Here is a 19,745-nt window from a genome sequence, read left to right as displayed (position 1 = left end):
GACCTTTGGGGTGTCAGTGCCCCTTTAAGAGCAGCGAGTGGTTTTTGAAGCATATATTCCTAGGAAAATAAAAATATCAATTTTAAATATTGGACAAACGAAGGGCACTTTCCTCTCCGCAATGAACAAATTATGGTCAAGTTAGAGAAGTCGAAGCTGAAAGACGCCGAACTTCTTTCAAGGGTACAAATTCGCACAGGAGGCGGGACAACTGAAGCTCCTCCACAGTTCGTCAGCGTCTATACATATCTTGAACTGACGTTACATCATCCATTTCGCATCACCACAGAAGAGGTAAGCTGCTTTTGTATAAATTTTGAGTGATGTCTTCTAGAGGAAGGATAGCTACGTCTGGGACAAAGTCGTCCCGGAGAGAGGGGAGTTCCCTTTTTTCCAGTGGTGGCCGGAGAGCTGACGGGGTGACGTCAGGCAGGTGCGAAGCACGTATAGCGGTTTTGTTATTGGTTGCATCAGACTAAAAGACAAGTCATCACAAGCAACTTATGAAGATGCAATCTTTATTTCAAAACCATAAATTACCCTTTTCATGGATTTTTCATTACAGAAGGGAGGGAGGGAGGGGGGAGGAGCCTCATAGAAGGTACACATTTCGTATATAAAAAAAAAAAAGCGCTGTCGCTTTACAGCAGCAAGTAAAATGCCCCTTCACGCAACATCAAAAAATCCACGACGGAACTTCTGCACAATCTTGCTCTTGGGTTTAGTTTACACAAACCAGGGTTATATTACCCAGACTGAAGCAGAAGAAAAAAGTTAGCATTAAGCTTGCTTCAATGGAATAACCCTTTAGCACAAATTTTGTAGCTAGACATTTCGTCAGCACCAAGTACAAAACTAAGCAAAAAAGTTTACAGGAAGGAAGGGTACACTTACTACTAAAAATTCAGGTACCCTGCACCAACCACAACCCTACGGGGAAAAAAAAAAAAAGAAACAAAAAAATATCTCGAAGATTGTAGGGAGGGGAGGAAGACGAAGGAGGAATCTACAACATAATTCGAGTCTACTCCAAAATCATAAGGGGCAGCCGTGCTAAATGGCAAATGCGGTAGAACAGCTGCTGCTGTGGCCAAAGTAAGGGCAGTTCCCCTCCCTCCCCAGAGTTGCGCGACTGTACAAAGCCCCCGTTGTAAGGCTGCTGCTAGGAGGCTGGACTCTTCGGACAGATGCTTAGGACCAGGGAGTGTCGACGACGGCACCACTTGCTTCCGCTCGGGGAGCCACTGACCAGGCGTCTCGAGAAACCTGCAACGATGGACAAGAGCTCTCTCTCCAGGCCTACAGCATCGCCTAAATGTTGCTTCAGCACAACTAGACACCTCATTGACTTAATAGACAGGAGCTTTGGGGGGGGATCGGTGGCTTAGGGGTGGAAGCAAGCTTCAGCCTTTTGGAGCAGGTCTGGGAGCAGCAAAGATGCCCCTTTGGAGCAGTAAAAGTTCAGCTTTGGAGCAGCTCAGGAGCAACAAAAATCGAGTTTCGGAGCAGTATAAGGAAATCTTTAAGCTGCTTAGTGCTATAAGCACAGATGTGTTTTTCGAAATACAAAAAGAAATGTAAATAAAAAAAGCATCTCCATGTGACGTTCCAGAACCATTTCCAAACAAAACTTTTTCTTAAATATATTCCAGCCCATAGCAAAAAAGATATGAACGACTGCCACTGAGAACTGTCCTGGTAGCAGGTTGGTTCCTCTCGTGGATTTACAATAGTAGGCATAGGCAACTAAAGAAAAACTTAAGCCTCATGAAAACAAGACATTTTCACTGTTTAAAAACCTAAATTGCAGGTTCCATAAGTTAAAAACAAAACCATTTCAAGCTACAACAGTATGGTATGAAATAAAGTCCAATTTCTGACTACAGTTCATCAATTAATTGATGAACAGTCTAAGGTATCTTGCCCTTTTTGACTGAGAGCGCTGTTGCTATAGGCTGATAGTTGTATGGGGAGGGGGGAGGGAGGAGGGGGAAAAGGAGGAACGTGGACAGTCTAAGCTATCTTGCCCTTTCTGACTAAGAGCGTTGTTGCTACAGGCTGATAGTTGTATGGGGGGGTGAGGGGGTGGGGGGGGGGGGGGGAGGAGGAGCGTGGAAAGTCTAAGGCATCTTGCCCTTTGTGACTAAGAGTGTTTAACCTTCGTGTTGCGTGGGGACAGTAACTTTGAAGACAAAAATTTAGGTAGAAACAAAACACCCCTTTAATATTTTGTGACTAAGAGTGTTTAACCTTCGTGTTGCGTGGGGACGGTAACTTTGAAGACAAAAATTTAGGTAGAAACAAAACACCCCTTTAATATTAATGAAGAGTGTTGAACCATAGTGTTGCTAAGGGTGGTTTTGAAGACAAAAATTTAGGTAGAAACAAAACACCCCTTTAATATTTTGTGACTAAGAGTGTTTAACCTTCGTGTTGCGTGGGGACGGTAACTTTGAAAACAAAAATTTAGGTAGAAACAAAACACCCCTTTAATATTTTTGACCTTTAGAATGAAGAGTGTTGAACCATAGTGTTGCTAAGGGTGGTGATAATGACCGGGAAAGTTGAAAAGTTGACAAGACAATGGATAGGAGGTAGTTTCAATTTAAGCTTAAACAAAGTGACTCATAGAAGGGATTATATAATTGAGAACATTTTCGTGGTAGTCGTATCAGCAAGCCAGCACAGGACAGACACTAAGTTTCGTCTCAAAATTTTTTCTAGAAATTAATTTATCTTCAAAGTCTGGTGTCGGGTGTTCGTGAGAGATTTTGGGGGGTTAATGGCGCAAAAGCTACGAGGCCATCTGCGCCAAACTAATTGTAAGGATCATTGTAGTAAAGGAAAGTTTTACAAAAGATTGATCAAAGGGCTAGAGTCGCTCTAAAAGACCAATACTGCTAAGAGGGAAATGAATGCGGCGCTTGGCTTGAAGGTCGGGACACAGTCACAAGATATGCAAAACAGTGAGCCTATTACCACACTGGTAACTATCGAGTGTTCGTGGAACTGATCTTACATTCACGCGAGTCTTATCGCCAAGGTCAGATGTCGAGCGGTAACGCGAGATGGAAATATGCAAGGTCGGTTGTTATTCGAGTGGTTTTTGACGTCAATGCTACTAATAGCTCGCCGCCAGAGAGTCACATGGGCTGTGAGAGGGGGGTCTTAGTGAAGTATAAAACGGGCGACACGACACGACTACCAGACACGACCCCGACTACTAGCCTGCCCTCTCCCTCGCAGCAACGACAGGACTACTACTACTACTACTACTGGCAGACATGGACTCCAGGCGATTTCCAATGCCGACGGCACGCCGAGAAGCTCCGGGCCATCATCTCAAGACGCCGGTGAAAGCAACCTTCAATCATTCCACCATACCAGCCTCGACCAGCATGAAAGTATTTGAAAGTTTGAAACGAAAGAAAATGACCAAGGACAAAGTGAAATTCATTCCCGGCGTCGTTCCGAGGACGTGGAAGGAGATGCCGCAAGACTACGACCTCCTAACGGTACCGGTGAAACCATCTTCTCTTATCATTTTATTAATTCATTTCGCCATGTGGTCCATAGCTAATCTGGACAATTCTCCCGTTGATTCTTTAAGGCATTTATTCATCGATTACCTTAACGAAGAGGTGGCCCGCATGATGAGCGAGAGACATGTAACGAAGGAATTGTTAAAGTCTCTCGAGGATTCTGTAGCGTCGGCCCCCTATTCCGTTTGGCTGCCGGTGGACGGAGACTCCAGCGAAAATTGGGTATTTTATCGTGGCGCACGTGAAAAACCTAAACACGTGGTGCAACCTCTTTTGCTCACTCACTATCAAGGGTATGAATGCAATCGCGCCCACGTTGTTTTAAATATGTTTAACGGCTACAAGGGTAAAGTATTTTACCCTTATAGCTACACGTTCAGTCACGATAGCAGAGATAAAACTAAGGTCATTCTCCTGCAATATTTCATCTTACCAGCGCTAACGTCGTTGACGATGCGTCGAGAACTCGCCGAGTTTATTGGCTTAAGTATTAATATTGAAAAGGATAGGGCCCTCATGGTAAATTACATTTGCGAATCCATTAAAACATTGGTGTATAAATCTGTTTTTTTATTCGTCGGAATTTAGTCAATGCGTGAATGTAATTGCAAATATTGAAAGTCGGAAAATGACGGATAGAAAAAAATCTAAATTGGCGCAACTCGTAGAGTATCCGAGCATTTTGACCGATCCATGGGTTTACATCTCCGGGGTCGGCCTATCAACTGGGGACTTTGATGTTGCAGACTTCTCTAGAGGACTTTTTTATTCCACGGAGTACGAGTCTGTCGCTCGGGAGACATCGGAATTGATGACATCTTTATTTTTTTATGTATTGTATGTTATCATTGAAAAACGGCGGGTGTGGGATTGTCGCCTCGTTGTCGAGTCTAAAAACGAATCTATCCTGGCGGCCTTTTATAATTTAATATCGGACCTCCTGCGACCATTCGATTGTAACGCTGCCGCCACATGTTCATCCGTACTAATACGTCCTAACATGGCGTCGCACGAGGACCTGAATTACGGCCGCCTGGATAATTATGATACTCTTAAAACTCCAAAAAACATTAAGGCTTTGAAAACCTTTCTCGGTTTCTCCTGCGTGACCAAAGTAGTGACCAAAATTTCTCAAAAGTCTAGTCGCCGCGTCTTCGTTATGCACCTGTGCAATTTCGAAGACGAGGCGACCGTCGAAGCATTTGTGAAGAAATATTTCGATGCGACCACTCTGTGGCCATTCGTCCTCGGTCTCATCTATTTCAGTACGAGGCAGGACGAGGTGCTGACCGAGGAATTGCTCGACCTATGGTCGAAGCAATGTCCGACCCTCCTGGCCACGTCGATGAACGTGGCCAATACCATGATGCCGAGCAGGTTTTTCAAAAACTCTTCTATCATGGACACGGTTCGGACAACGATTCGCTTCCAGCAACCTGTTGCTGAGTCGACGTCTACCGGCGACGAACAGCGATTGGTATTTGCCACGTTGTCTAGCCAGGAGGTGTTTGAAGGGATCGAGGACAACTCGATTAGTAGTCCGGGCTCCGCGAAAAAATCTGAAAGCGTCCAATCTGGCAACAAAGACTTATTCGGACGATGACGAATTGGATATTGCAACCAAGATGGTATTGAAGAACGCAGGAGTGCCAAAATCCAAAATTGATTCGTCGGACAGCGAGGAAGAAGAAATCGTGCGGTACACCTCTTCTTTCAGAAAACGGAAGAATTGTCTAGACTCCGATTCTGACAGCGGACCGATTCGAAAGAAACCTGTATACGATTCCGAAAACGAAATTATTGATATCGACTCGGATGACGACCAGAACGGATCTTCATCGACATCATCTCCACATTCTCTAATTAGGCCCATTGTGAAACGTCGGAGACAAATTCTATCCGATTCGACGGATGACGAAATGGTCGAAGCCCAAAAAAGTAAAAGTCCGTTCTGGTCGGACGAGCCGTCAACGCCACTACCAGAAAGTCCCTGGCTGTCAGAGTCGGAGTGCTCGTCTTTCACCGGACCGGTGGTATCTTCTTCCGCGGTTAAGGCGGAATCATTAACCCTTTCACCCGAGCCTCCAATCCTGCCGCCGTTAACGCCACTACCAGAGAGTCCGCGGCTCTCGGAGTGTTCGTCCTTCACCGGACCAGCGGCATCTCCTTCCACGATCAACTCTGAAGTATTATCCTTTTCGCCCGAACTTCCGATCGTGCCGGAGGCATCGCCCAACGCCGAACCGCTCCTGCAAGAGCCCGAGTCCGAGCTGCCACATCCATCTTCATCACCATCAAGTCCGCAGCTCGAGCTCTCATTTTCTCCATCACAGTTCAGGACGTCGCCGTCGCAGCTCATACTGCCGCCGTCGCCAGAGACTCTGTGTCCAAGATCGCCGGCGCCAGAGACTGTGCTTTCATCAGTGCTGGTGTCAGACTGTACATACAGGATCGCCGGTGCCGGTGCCAGAGACTGTGCTTCCATCAGTGTTGGTGCCAGAGACTGCTTCCATCAGTGTTGGTGCCAGAGACTGTGCTTCCATTAGTGTTGGTGCCAGAGACTGTGCTTCCCAAGAGTGCCAGTGTCGGCGCCAGAGGCTGTGCTCCCATCAGTGCCAATGTTGATGCCACACACTGTGCATACAACAGTGCCAGTGGCGGAGGCAGAGACTCTTTCCAACAGTGCCAGTGGCGGAGGCAGAGACTCTTTCCAACAGTGCCAGTGGCGGAGGCAGAGACTCTTTCCGACAGTGCCAGTGGCGGATGCACAGACTCTTTCCGACAGTGCCAGTGGCGGATGCACAGACTCTTTCCGACAGTGCCAGTGGCGGATGCACAGACTCTTTCCGACAGTGCCAGTGGCGGAGGCACAGAATGTCTTTCCGACAGTGCCAGTGGCGGAGGCACAGAATGTCTTTCCGACAGTGCCAGTGGCGGAGGCACAGACCGTGCTTCCAACATTACCACTACCGGCGACGTGGGTGCATGGTCAAGATGCGCTAGTGGCACCACAGTCTGTGCGATTTCTACCCTCGTCAATGTCGGCGCTGCGGCAATACTCAAGATATATCAAGTTTAATTGTACCTAAATAGCTAACAATGCAAATAGTGACGCCATTTTTTTAATTTTTTGTGCACCGGAACACTGTTCAAAATCATCATTTTGAGGTCACATAAAAATATGTTTAAAAAAAGGGGACGCTTTACAGCGCAAATGCAAGTCGATTGAAGATCCCTTTCTTCACTAATAAAATTAAAAGTGGTTTACTGACGCGCGTGCATGAATTGCAATTCTACCGCTTTGACGGCAGTGACAGATGCGCGCAAACACAGCAAGGTGTTGCGGCGTATAGTAATATATCTATATCTATATATATGTTGTTGAACCCCCTCAAAATAAAAGCCGAGGCCTTATTGACATACCGCTTCGGTTTTTTATTAGAACTTGACCCAGTATTGCGATCCGGCTGTACGTGCCTCGTCATTAACTTCATTCGGATGAATTAGAACAGGCGCGGCATGCTTCCATCAGCCGGTAACTCCGAGAAGTGACCCGAGTTCAAGGTGGTGTATGCGACAGCGCAGCTGTGCGCGAAAATACAATTTAAACAATATTACATCCTCATATTTGTCCGAATAGTCCTGACTTTGAAGAGCTAGCGAAACCATAGAGAAAAAGAGTATTTATCTCGAGGCGGATGTTACAGTCGACGCTGTCTTGCACTGGCGAGACACACTTCGCAAACGACATATTCCCATGCCTAGATTATTTGCTCCGCCCCGGAGACCTGACACACAGGCAACCTTTCTTTGCGGAGGTTTGCCTCCCTAAAAAATGATCGCAGTTTTTTTAACGGACAGAAAGCTTCAACGCGGTGCCCGCCATTGCAACTGGCAGCGCGATGGGACGAGCGAACGGCTAAGTAGGGCGAATTTGGGCCACGGCGCGGCGCCACTGGTATCGCTCCAGCGCGCCCCCTGGCCCAGCCGAACGGTCCCATTGGTGAAACGCCAATAATACACCTCACATTCCCAGCAGAATGCTTTCTTTGTGTTCTACCTTGTCTTTGTCATAGCCTTGATTGCAGTTCCTTCATATTTAGCAATTTTTTCCACCTTGTTGGGAACATAAAACGGGCACGCCGGCTCAGGACAGCATCAAATGGAAATTGATGATGCTTACCGACAAACATCTGTTAAGTGATACCTATAACATCATTTAATCCCCAGAGCTCTTGAAATCTAAACTATGCCATAATACAGTTGAATTATGTAAATGCCATTTTTGTTATGAAGACTGATGCAACAAGTTAGCAGCCATGTTAAACATGTGCAACCATAGTCTCAAAGACTTTTTGACAGCCCACCAGCTTGTGATAAAGCTCAAACCTACATAAGTTCTTCGGCTATCCACGAGATTCTGCGACATAATTCTCCGCACTAAATTTGATTTCTTGACAGCACTTGGAAACCTTCCATCACTGGTGATTGATGGCCTATGAGCGCAGTCAGGAAATAATTAAATTCAATCTGTGAGGCAACTATAGTCGGTTACAAGTCAAGAAGGTAGAAGCTCCCCCCACAAGTGTGATGCGCCCGTCTCAAATCTCTCCGCAGTCGAAAGAAGAGTTCACTGGAAACGCTCCTTGTTCCGCTTCAACGGATTCCCACTTGTCGCCGATCCCACTTTTTAAGAAAGCGACCTTTGTATTCATCGGAGAGGGAACCGAGCCCCTGAAAGCAGCCTTTGTATCCATCGGGGGGGGGGGGGGGGGGGGGGGGGCCGAAAGTCGTATTTGTTTCCGTCGGTGGGGGAGAACTCTAATCTCCCTCTCGTGGCTTCCACAATGATAAGTCAAAGTTGAAAAATAAAGCAAATATGTACAGAAAGGCAAGACCCTCCTCGCGCGTTGTCCGCGACGTCACGGAAACGGTGGGGCGCTATTGGATGCAAAGGTGGCGGAGGGATATCTGATTCCCTTTGAGGGGCATTTGCCGCTACCTTCTTAACCTGTAACTGACTATAGTCGTGTCGAAGCAATAATTGGGCGATACTACAACCCTGCAAAGAAAGCTCCTGTCTAAAAAAAAAAAATAATAATTGGGTTGTGTGTAAGTTTATGCAGCCTAGAACTTCAGTGTGCCTCAATGGGCAACTTGCAGTGATGATTGCTTCACCAATTGCGCCATACTGTGCCAAGGGGCTAACCTTGCTACATCCTGCTACATATTGCCAAAATATGGGTAATCTGCGCCAAGCCTGCTGCAAAGGACCAATTTTGGTCGCCTTTGAAAACGTGAACTAAACTGAGTACCATAATTGAGCACACATGAGCTAGGTGGTGCAAGCAGCCGTCCGACACAAAGTACTCGTTCATCCGGTCTTGCATGGTTTTTCCTGCAGTCTCGAGTCTTTTTTTTTTTAATTTCAATGATAGACGTGGGCGTGTGCGGACACTCCGATGCTAGCGTGCTGGGTACCAGCCATGCCGTCATGCTGTGAAACGAAACCATGTTTTTGTGCGGCGGGGGTTACTTTATGGGCTAAAGCACTCGCTCCTAAAAGTAACTGGCGTGGCCAAACTATTTAGTCCCTGCCTGCCAGTCACCATGGTCGAGCCACGTCGGATGTTGCCGTCCCCACGTCACTGCAGTTATGGCACTTCCTAAACTGAAAAGCAAGGACTACCGCATGTTCATCAACATTCCTGTTCTTGTTTAATACGCTACTACAAACATCCCTTTAGCTCAAAGACTATTGTGTTGAAGTATTCATTACCTAGGTTTCTCTCGGTATTCTTTCTTTCGACACGTACCCTGGTACGTCAAAAAAAAAAAAAAAAAAAAAAAAAAAATCAGCCGCTAAAGAAAGTTGGTGAAGAGAAGTGAGCTAAAGCAAAGAAGGCAATGTCCGCATGCTGAACCCGCACTGCGTGCTTATTTGTCTCGAGTTCAGTCGTTGCACAAAGCGTTCCAAGAACTTTATGACCCTGGCTCGCTATGTCTTGCATCGATGCGCTCAGGTTCTTTTTTTTTTTTCTCTGTTTAGCTTGTTACCTCGCCTGCCGGCCTGGCAAGCACGTGCCGCTAGACTGTTTTTTTTTTTGCCGTATGTTGGACAGTTAAATTTTGCAAACAATTTTGGGAATTGGTTGAAGACCGAACGGAGTGGCATGGTTTCAATCGAACAGCCATCTCCGCTCGCACGACAATTTCGCATTTCACGGCAGTAATTACGCGTTTCATCAGTTGGAGACTTCTTCCATTCATTATATTACTAGTCAACCTAATGATGTGATATTTCCTACTAAGCTGGTCATTTTCAAATAAATTTTAATATGTGCAGTTTGTGAGATATATGTATCATTTAACTGAAGCATTGCAAAATGTGTCATGTCATTGGCAGTTCAGTTCAATGTTGAAAGCCTCCCAGGTGATCTATCTTGACAATAATTGATTGATTGCGGCAAGCAGTGTGTCCTTCGTTTGTCCACCACTTGAAATGAACATCTTTTTTAAGAATATTTGCTTCAAAAGCCACTTTCGCTGCTCCGAAACTCTGTTTTAGCTGCTCCAAAACTGTTTTAGCTGCTCCAAAACTGTTTTAGCTGCTCCAAAACTGTTTTAGCTGCTCCAAAACTGTTTTAGCTGCTCCAGAAGGTGCTCTAAAACGGTTTAGGCCAATCACATCACTGAACTTGTCTCCCAGCTATAGATGAGAAATTTAGCGAGTGCAGTACAGACTGCTGGCCTGGGGTCTTTAACGTGTACCACGCTGTAGTGATGCACGACCGCACGCAGGTATGATGCTAATCCAGACAGAAACGGGCAAGGGTGGGAATTGAACCCAGGATCCCTGGGTTCTGCAGTGTGAGCTTTCGCTCCACATGCGCCAAGCTGGTGTGCGCTAGCCCACTCGGCCACCAGGGGTGGAAGCGCTGCGCCAATTGCGCCATTGTGCGCCAATCCATTTTGCTGCGCCATCCTGCTCCCAAGCGCACATGTTGCGCCAAAACTAACCAAACGAGTTTTTTTTTTTTTTTATTACGGCTATATTTATTGGAGTACTTTTTTTTTGGCCACAGTGGTTTACCGTGTTATTTGTTTAGGTAATTCTGAAAAAAAAAAAAAAAAAAATGGGGACTTTTAGCAAACAGTGTTCCGCGTACCGCAAACTACTGGAGCCTTTGAGGCATGCTTTTAAGTGCGCACCCAAGTGATACCGTGGTTCAAAGGCTGCGGTAGTATGAGGTCACGGTTTGCTAAAAGGCCCTATTGCTATGAAACCACCATACCGATGTGGTCGTGTCAACGGCATGTAAGCCTGGTCTCCGAAAATGGCAAATGCACAGGTCGCTTTGTCAGAGTACTCATCTGAACTCAGACAAACGACAAGACGATGCTTCGATACATCGTTTCGTCATTCACTTAATCCTCCCTTTTTCTTTCCACAGTGGCATGGAGCATGATTTAGTGTATTCGAAATACGACACACGCATTGAATCGCCGTAAAGTCTCGTACAAACGCGCCCCCCAAAAATCGCACATCCCGTTTTTTTTTTTTTTTTGTTTATTTAGTGATTTGCTGTATCGGTACGCGACAAGCGTGCTCGCCGCGGGTTCCCTCATGCTTATCGCATCGTGACACGCGAATCTGCAGCCTCCGTACTATGGGGGGTATTCCTTCCCATGACATGCAAATTCCAAATTCGTTACTGCATTTTTTTTTTTTTTTGCGCGCGCGATATTGGTTCTTTGACACCAGAGTTTGAGGGGGCCGGGTTCTGTCTATATCGCACTGTGAAGCGAAAATGCGCTGCGTCAGTGTTCTGCTGCCGTACCCGTTACAGGGAAGTTCATAGTGAATTCCCACATACTTTTGCACACTTGAGTTCGCCGTGTCTGCAATATGTATCAGTAACGAAAAGACTGAGTGCGCAGGCGAGCTGGTGATAGTTAATCATGATGTTTAAAACCCGAGGCTGTGGTGAGGGAAAGGTTAAGAAACTTTGAAGTTGACGAGTTTCCGTTTATGTAGCTTGTAGTGCCGCCCCCCCCGACGCACGCGCACACACACATAATTTACCTTTTCATTTTGGGTGGGCATTCTTCAGGACCTTATATTTTATAAATGTACATAAGATCTCGCTGGTATTTGTTGACCTAATTTCTGGGGAAAGCAATACGTAACTACTCTATAAAAATGAACATTTGGCATAATATATATTTTTGCATGTTTGGGGTGCTTTTGCTGAGGCTGCTTCCGCGTTCCTCATTTGTGTCGTAAACGTAAGATATAAAAGCGATAATTGGTTGCCTCAATCATCTGTAGAGTTTCTTGCAAATAACTTACTTGGCAAATACACCTGCTGGCACCCAAACAGCAAGGCGGCGGGAGGATGGGGAGAACATTGGGAATGTCCTGCTGAGCGAAGCAAATTCTAAACCGTTGTGCTAGAACGCATCCAAGCAATGCGGAGAGCAAGTCGTCTGCTGCTTGCACAGGAGATGCGGTGACATCAGAACGACGCAGAGCTCTGATTGGTTTTGATTGAAAGGATAGTGGGTAGACCTCAACGCTAGGTACCTTGAGATATACCCACTATTTTTGACGTCGGGCAACCCCTGTGCAAGAAGCCGGCGTGTATATTAACAATTTGGATGAATTGCCCGAGACTGGGGCGAAAAATCTAAAAATATTAACTGTGTATGAGAGATGCCTCTTTCTGTCCACGGTTGGTGTTTCTAGTTTTCTCGACCCAGTCTCCACTAATGCATCAAAATAAAAAATTGGCTAGTAAGCAAAGTGAGCTGGGTTCTCAAATTTAAACCTGTTTAATAAATAGTAACTGCATAATTGGGTTTATTTGTCGACACCCACGGGGAACCATCCTAGCTATTATATTAGGAACATCCAACATCGCCAACACGCTCAAATTGGTCGACCCAGGGAGGTTCTAGTGTCTAATTTTGTGACGCCCTTAGGAAGTAGTTATGCCTGTTGTGGGCTAACTACATCATTTTAATATTATATAAAAGAATAAAATACAGCCGTCAATTTATTTTCAATTATGCGTTCAAGTCAGTACGCAATAGGGGCTACGGTTATCTGCCCAATTTTTCAACAAGTCTGTTGCCGCTTACCCGCTTTCTCTTGTTAACATCGGGGAACAAAATTGGCGGGTAAGCAAAGTGAGCTTGGTTCTCACATTTAAAGTATTTTATAAAAAAATGGTAACTGCGTATTGGGGTTTCGTTTGTAGACAGCCATGGGGAATCATCTTAGCTATTACACTAGGGACTTATCGTAGAACGTCAGTGTCGGATTGCTGGCCCCAAGCGCTAGCTCATACCGCCCCCAAGCAACGCAAAACCCCTGCATGCTCTCGCGTGTGACCTACTTCTTATTAATGTGACAAGCAAGCGTAGCTGCATTACTGAATAACGCGACAAGATAGAGAAACAATAATTAAGCCTGTCCTCCGCAGAGCTGGCGATTCATGCTCCTGGCGATCTTTCTTGAATCACCTCCCAGGAATTAAACAAAACTTTTCGGGAGGTGGATACCTTTCTGTTTAATACGATGCTGTGACATTTGGGTGCCTTTTGCATTCGGTACATCACTTTACGAAGCGCGAGGCCAGCACGACAAGCGCACCAGCCTCCCGCGTCGTCTGCTCCTCGTACTTCTAGCAAGTATCGGCACGCCTCGCCAGGGGGTGGAGTGGTGCTGCGTATGCGCAGCGAAACTTCAGCCGCACAGCCCTATATAAGCATTCCTTTGTTGAAAAGCGCACATGTTACGGAGGCTAACTCTACGACAAACCATAAATAGACAATGCCAGCTAGGGTACACAAACTTTCAGAAGTAATAGCTGTGGGTGTGGGGCACCATTTTCTGTATTCTCAATTTTTCTTGTTTAATTTGACATAGATTTAGAAGTTTTGGCGATTATACATTTCCACACATGTTGTACTTTGAAGAAATACAATGCCAAAATCTTTCCCGCATTATACCAACCTCAGTTTCTCTTGAAAGAACAATTGGCCACGTTTTGATGAGTCATATTGCTCCATACACAAGTTAGGAAAATAACAGCACTTGCTTACTTCAAGAAACTTGTTTGGGAGGTGGGGCAAAGGTGTGAGAAATGACCCTGTCTCCCATCCAATGGCTAAATGAATAGCACCAAATGGGAGACCATTTGATGTGAAGTGTGCTTGCAAGTTTGGGCACCTCAGCCAAGTTTTGAGTAGATGCTGCACCAGTCAGAGTTCACCATTGTATGGGCTTGTACCGTATTTACTCGAGTAATAGCCGCACTATTTATGAACAAGGCCCTTGCTTCTACTTTTCCCCAAAGCACATATACAGCCAATCATTGCGTTGCGCATGAGTAACAGCAAATAATTAGATGAAGAACACGATTCTCCATACAAATGCAATCTTCACAAATGATATCTTCACGCAAAAACATTCTGTCTTGTAAACCGCTGGAGCCATGTTGATCGCTGTGATTGGCAATTCGCGTGCTCTGCGGAAAAGCGAACCCTCAGGTTTTCTTTAAGAACAGTGCGGCTATTACTCGAGTAAATACGGTATTCGACACTAGGGTTGCGTCAGCGATTGGCGTGAACTCTGCTCAGCTAGTATAGAAAACGAGTGCCGTGCCAGCGCTCAGCAAGCACTCGGACTCAATCACGCGCTTTGTGCCCAAGAATTGGCGACAGAAAATATTTCTTGATGGACTTTTGAAAGGGTCTACTGGGGATCTGCAAGAGAGCTTTGCTTGAGGCAGCTCATCAACTAATTAGAGAACAGCCAAAATCGCTCCCGTGAAAAGTATGCACAGCACAAAAAAGTTGTGTCCTAATGGCCTCTGCCAAAGGGCATATTAAGGGAAATTCACGTTCGGTTTGATTAGGCCCTGATTTACTTTCGAGTAATTCAACTCTCTAATGGGTAAATTCCTAAACGTTACAAGTGTCACTTGACAGCTGCATAAGTTGCAGGGTTGGGGAGAAATATTCAGAAATGTATTTGGAAATACAAATACTGGGATAGATGAAAATAGTTGCCAAGATATTGATACTCAAGTCTCAAATATATCTATCAAATGTATTTTGATACGTACCGGAAATACATTTTAAAAAGAGGCAAAAATCTTTGGAAATACAAATACAAGAATACATTTAAGGGAGGGCATAAATATAAATACTGTAATTTGTTTAGCCTGTAAGTATAATTTTCTGTAAATGCAAACAAGAACCAGCTTATCCGTTAACAAGTACCAATAAAAATGCGTCCCACAATTTAATGAACCAGACGAATAATATTAGAAACTGCAAAAAGCACAAAAAATGATAAAAGCCTACATTTGTTTTTCAAAGGCAACACTGCTCTTCAGCCTCATAGAAACCAGAGATGCGTCAAAGTTTGCTGCCCTTTCAATCGACACCTGCACAGCAACTACCATATTTATTCAAATGTATATAGACGCGTGTTCTTGCTTTGTCTGCCCGGATTTTTTTTTTTTTTTAGAGATTATCTTACAATTAGGTAAAAAGTTACACCTGTAAGAATCCTGAGCATAATTTGCGCGACTATCTTGCTAAGCCAGGCGCTCCCCAGGTTAGCCACTGCTCCTAGCAGCCCGGTGCAAAGTGGAAGCTCGACACGTGCACGCCAGGGGTGAGACAGGTGAAACAGGTTGTGGCGCAATTTTTGGAGCAGAAAAATCTAGATTTTGGAGCAGCTTAGGACAAAATTCTCGTTTTGGAGCACCAGTTTATGAATTTAGGAGCAACTATGCAGCACGAAAGTCTACAGTTTGGAGCCGATTAGGAGCAGAAAATGTTAGAGCGGCTTATCAGAAATTTAAATAATAAAAAATCTGATATAAATCACATTTTTCTTTCTTTAATCACTATTTTTGTCTACCCTGGTTCCAACAAGTCATCAGCGCCGATACGCACCAATATATATATATAAAAACAACTGAGAAGGCAAACGCGAGTTTTATGCGCATAGATGGACAGGAAGCACAGGCTTGCTGCAAAGTTAGGTGGGCACCAGGTATCTCAAAAGCTTATGCGAACTGGTGCCAAAGCGCTATTGTAGTGCAAAACTTTTTAAAGCGGTGATTTGAGAGCATGAACAGGGAAGCACGGTTTACACCAGACATCGATCGGACGCTCGTAGAAAGCACGTGCAGTTAGAAAAAAATTCCCCACCAAAGTGAGTCGCAGGGTAAATAGCGAATTGGTAGAAAAACTATGAGCACCACATGCACGCTAAATACGGGTGTGTGACCGATTCACTTGATTGCTCACCCAGTGGAAGTATGCGTGTAATAAAAAGTACTCACGGTGACTGCACCGTCCATTTTGACGAGATTACGGACACGAATGAACAATTATACAATGGAGGCGCTCAATAGTACTTTTAAGAAAAGGTTTACTTTCAAAACGAAAGAAACACTTAGGTTTGCTCATCTTGATAGCCTGTGCATCATACCTCCCGCAGCCAGACAGCGAAACCGCGTGACAGCACACCGTTAGCATGCAGTCACAAATGACAGCGGCAAGTAGTACGAAAATTAGGTTAAAGACCACGTATCGCAGGTATAGAAGGGTACTACAGCTGAAATCTTTGAATCCAGCTGCTTCTTCCGCTACCCTGTACCCGTGCCGTGTACTTTACTACGACGAGATTGAATGTTGCCAAGCAAGCTCTCTTTTCCCGCTAAATCTAGCGTCGCCACAAACTTTTTTTTTTTAGTTACTTTGTTGCAGTGTGGAGCAATTTCTACCAATTTCGCGTTTTTGGCACAAATGGGGCAGAAAATTGGGTTTGTATCAAAATGGCGCAATTGGCACAGATGTCACACCCCTGGCACGCTGGTGAGAGGCAGTGAAAGTTGATGGGAGTGGCACAAGTGCCACTCTGCAGCCACAAAACGAAGGCATGTGGCAGACAAGATAATCAAGTGATCTTATCAGGAGTACAATACCCTGGTTCTGTTTTATCACACTAGCGGCAATCGGAAATCCTACTATTTTGGAAAGTTTTCTGGGGACACTTGGTTCCTGACGTCGATGGCATCTGGAACTTTAGATGTCTACGATTAACCAACCAGTGCACCGATCAGCCAGGGCAGTTGATGCCCGGCATCAATCACTCTGGCTGATTCACAGCATCAAAGCGCGACATCATGGCAGTTGTGATCTTTATGTACCATCACAATCAATATGAGTGCGAACACCACTCCGCGTGGCCCGCGGTGCTATCAGTGCCCCCTGGCAATTGCTCTATGAAGCACATGTGCACCTTGTGGTCAAGACCTATCGTTTCTAGCAATCGCCGCACCACTCTGCACTTCCGGGTCGTCTGCTAACGAAAAACGGTCGGCGAAACTGTTCACCAATGACAAAGCACAATTTTTGCTAGCGACGTGCACCAGGAGAAATTACTTGTACAAATATTTTTACCGCCATCTTTTTTATTACGAAGTTTTAGTAGATTATTCTCATGACTGATAACAATACCCGATACTTCGCCGACGCCTTTAAGCATGCACCAAATTGTTATCGGAGGTATCAAAACAATCAAATAATACTGCCTATTATTTACTTCTTGTAAGTTTTGCAAGAGCAAAGGACCACCAATGTGCATAGGCAAGAAGTTAGCGCGGTACGAGAGTCTGTGATGCCCTTCATCATAGAAAACAGCGCGATAAAAACACAGTCGAAGGCTCGAGCACATGCATACTAAAAGCGCAAGTCACACATTCACTGCACTGGATTGGTTTAGCCGACGAATGAACATGTTTTATCACAATATGAGTGCGGACACCGCTCCACGTGGCCCGCAGTACTAGCAGTGCCCCCTGGCAGTTGCTCTTTGAAACATCAGTGCACCTTCGGCGACGTCCGGGGTGCCGCAGGGGTCTGTACTGGGTCCTCTTTTCCTTGTATATGTCAATGACTTACCCTCCTGTGTTTCATCTTCAATTAGTTTGTTTGCTGACGACTGTGCTATATATCATGAAGTGACTAGCAAATCCAATGTTTCTTCTCAGTGTGACCTTGACCGTGTATCTGAATGGTGCGACTTATGGCGTATGCAGCTTAACACTAAAGGCCCGTTCACACTCTTTGCGACCGAGTTAGACTGAGAGAGACCCGACCGGTTTTTAAGCCTCTTGCGACTTAGGACCAGCTCCGCTGCATTGCATCCGGTCTTAAGAAGTCGCAAAAGGCTTAAAAACCGGTCTGGTCTCTCTCGGTCGAAGTCGGTCGCAAGAGTGTGAACGGGCCTTTACAAATGTAAGGTAATGAGGGTTTCTCGGCTTCACAGTGATGTCTCTTATTACCTGAACCATACTCCTTTACAACAAGTAACAACCTACAAATATTTGGGAGTTCATATTTCATCCAATCTGTCCTGGGAAACTCTTATTCAATAAGTAACAAGTAAGGCCAATCGTATGCTGGGTTTCATAAAACAAAATTTTTCAGTAGCCCCCTTATCGCATACTTCTTTACAAAACGCTTGTTCGCACCAAACTAGAATATGCCTCTTCAATTTGGGACCCCGCTACAGACGTATTAACATCTGCAGTTGAAGCAATTCAAAATAGATCCGCCCGATTCATACTTGCTACTTATCACTGCACTGCCAGCGTAACATCCATGAAATCAAGTTTGAACCTGCCTAATCTTCCATCGCATAGAGAAGTTTTCTGTTTGTGCCCGTTCAAAAAATCTACTACCACAATCATACTTTGCGTGACAAGTTATTAGCATCTCCTTTTTTACGTATCACCACGTCTCGATCACCGACACAAGATGGGTGTACCTTCATGTAACACTACTACTTTTCACAATTCATTCATACCCCGAACCAGTGTTGTGGAACCACCTTCCAGCGTCTGTGGCATCAATATCTGACAGCGTTGTTTTCAGAAATTGCTTTAACAATGTTCACATTTCAGCTTTCACTAATATGCACATATTGTTTTGCATAGGTTGTTATTTATTGTATGTTGTTGAATTCTACTGATGTAACCCACTCTCCTCTGTAATGCCTTCGGGCCGTGTGGGGACTTTTAAACAAGTAAATGAATAATCCTATAATAAAATATATATTTTTTTTTTTTGCTTTGAGCTCATCACGGCACAGGTGTGGTGCAGTTGACTGCACTTTGGCGCAAGATGTAAGCAGACTCCCTCATAGCAGAGTTCGGCACAAATGGCTGAGCACTTCCATTACTGCAAATTTTTCGAAATAAAGGCCCTTTGGCAGAAACTACTATGCCAACCTTTGTTCTGTACAATGAGCACCTTAAAGGGAAGCTACGGAGCTTCTTGGAAAAAATGAGTTAGAAGTGAATTCTAGTGTATTTTTACCCCGTGAACCCGAATACCCAAACCATTTGCTGCGCAAGTATTGTTAAACGCGAAAGACAGTCGCTGTCCGTGACGTCATCGACGGCTCTTTTGGCTGCCCAAGGCTAGGGGGGCGGGGCTTCAGCCCTATTTTGAAATTGCTCTTGTGGCTCTCCGGCGCGTCGCATTGAAATATAATTTTGATATCTGTTATTCTAAAGGCCAAATGAACGCAATTCAAGTGTTTTTTCTCAAATGTAGAAGTGCCCCATCTTCCCTTTAAAGCAACTTTGCCAGCATTTCGTGAAACAACCTCTACCACGGAATGTATGCCAAAAAGCAGTCCCACACAGAAAAGCAAAAGTATGATTTTTTTGCAATAGACACTGATGTGCAAAGGCAACAATTCATTTCAGGCACAACTGATAGATACATGAAAGAAAAAAAAAAAGCTTTTTAAATTGTATTTAACTATGCTCTAACCCCTTGCCTACATATTTGTAGGAAACAAACATCAAATTTTTTATTTCTAACAGGCACAGTGATGTGATTGGCCTAAGCCATTTTGGAGTACCTTTTGGAGCAGCCAAAACAGTGTTTTGGAGCAGCGAAAGTGGCTTTTGGAGCAGATATTCTAAGCTAAAAATATTCGTTTTAAGTGGCGGACAAACGAAAGGCACTTCGTGCTGTGTTCTGACAGAACTCGCTGTTTGTGTTCTTACGGCTAAGACATCCCACAAGTGTATTGTAGGCGTTGCCGAGCAATTCCAAAAAGAACGCATGCTACCGTTTTACTGGTTCCCGACGTGCCAG

At 44.9% G+C, this 19,745-nt stretch overlaps 1 protein-coding gene across 4 annotated transcripts in view; it reads right to left on the bottom strand.

Moving 5' to 3' along the window:
- Window positions 1-501: 501 nt before the first annotated feature.
- LOC8035851 (protein LSM14 homolog B-B) overlaps window positions 502-19,745 on the bottom strand; it is a 34,713-nt gene continuing 15,469 nt past the window's right edge. For all 4 annotated transcript variants that reach the window (XM_029976813.3, XM_029976812.4, XM_029976814.4 and 1 more), the window contains exon 7: window positions 502-1,266. In XM_029976813.3, coding sequence (XP_029832673.2) covers window positions 1,192-1,266 — 75 coding nt within the window. In that variant the 3' untranslated portion in view covers window positions 502-1,191. The remainder of the gene's footprint in view (window positions 1,267-19,745) is intronic.

This window comes from Ixodes scapularis, unplaced genomic scaffold (genome assembly GCF_016920785.2).
Source record: "Ixodes scapularis isolate PalLabHiFi unplaced genomic scaffold, ASM1692078v2 PGA_scaffold9__187_contigs__length_104089568, whole genome shotgun sequence".
Classification (NCBI taxonomy): Eukaryota; Metazoa; Arthropoda; class Arachnida; order Ixodida; family Ixodidae; genus Ixodes; species Ixodes scapularis.
This window is presented reverse-complemented; position numbering and strand designations above follow the sequence as displayed.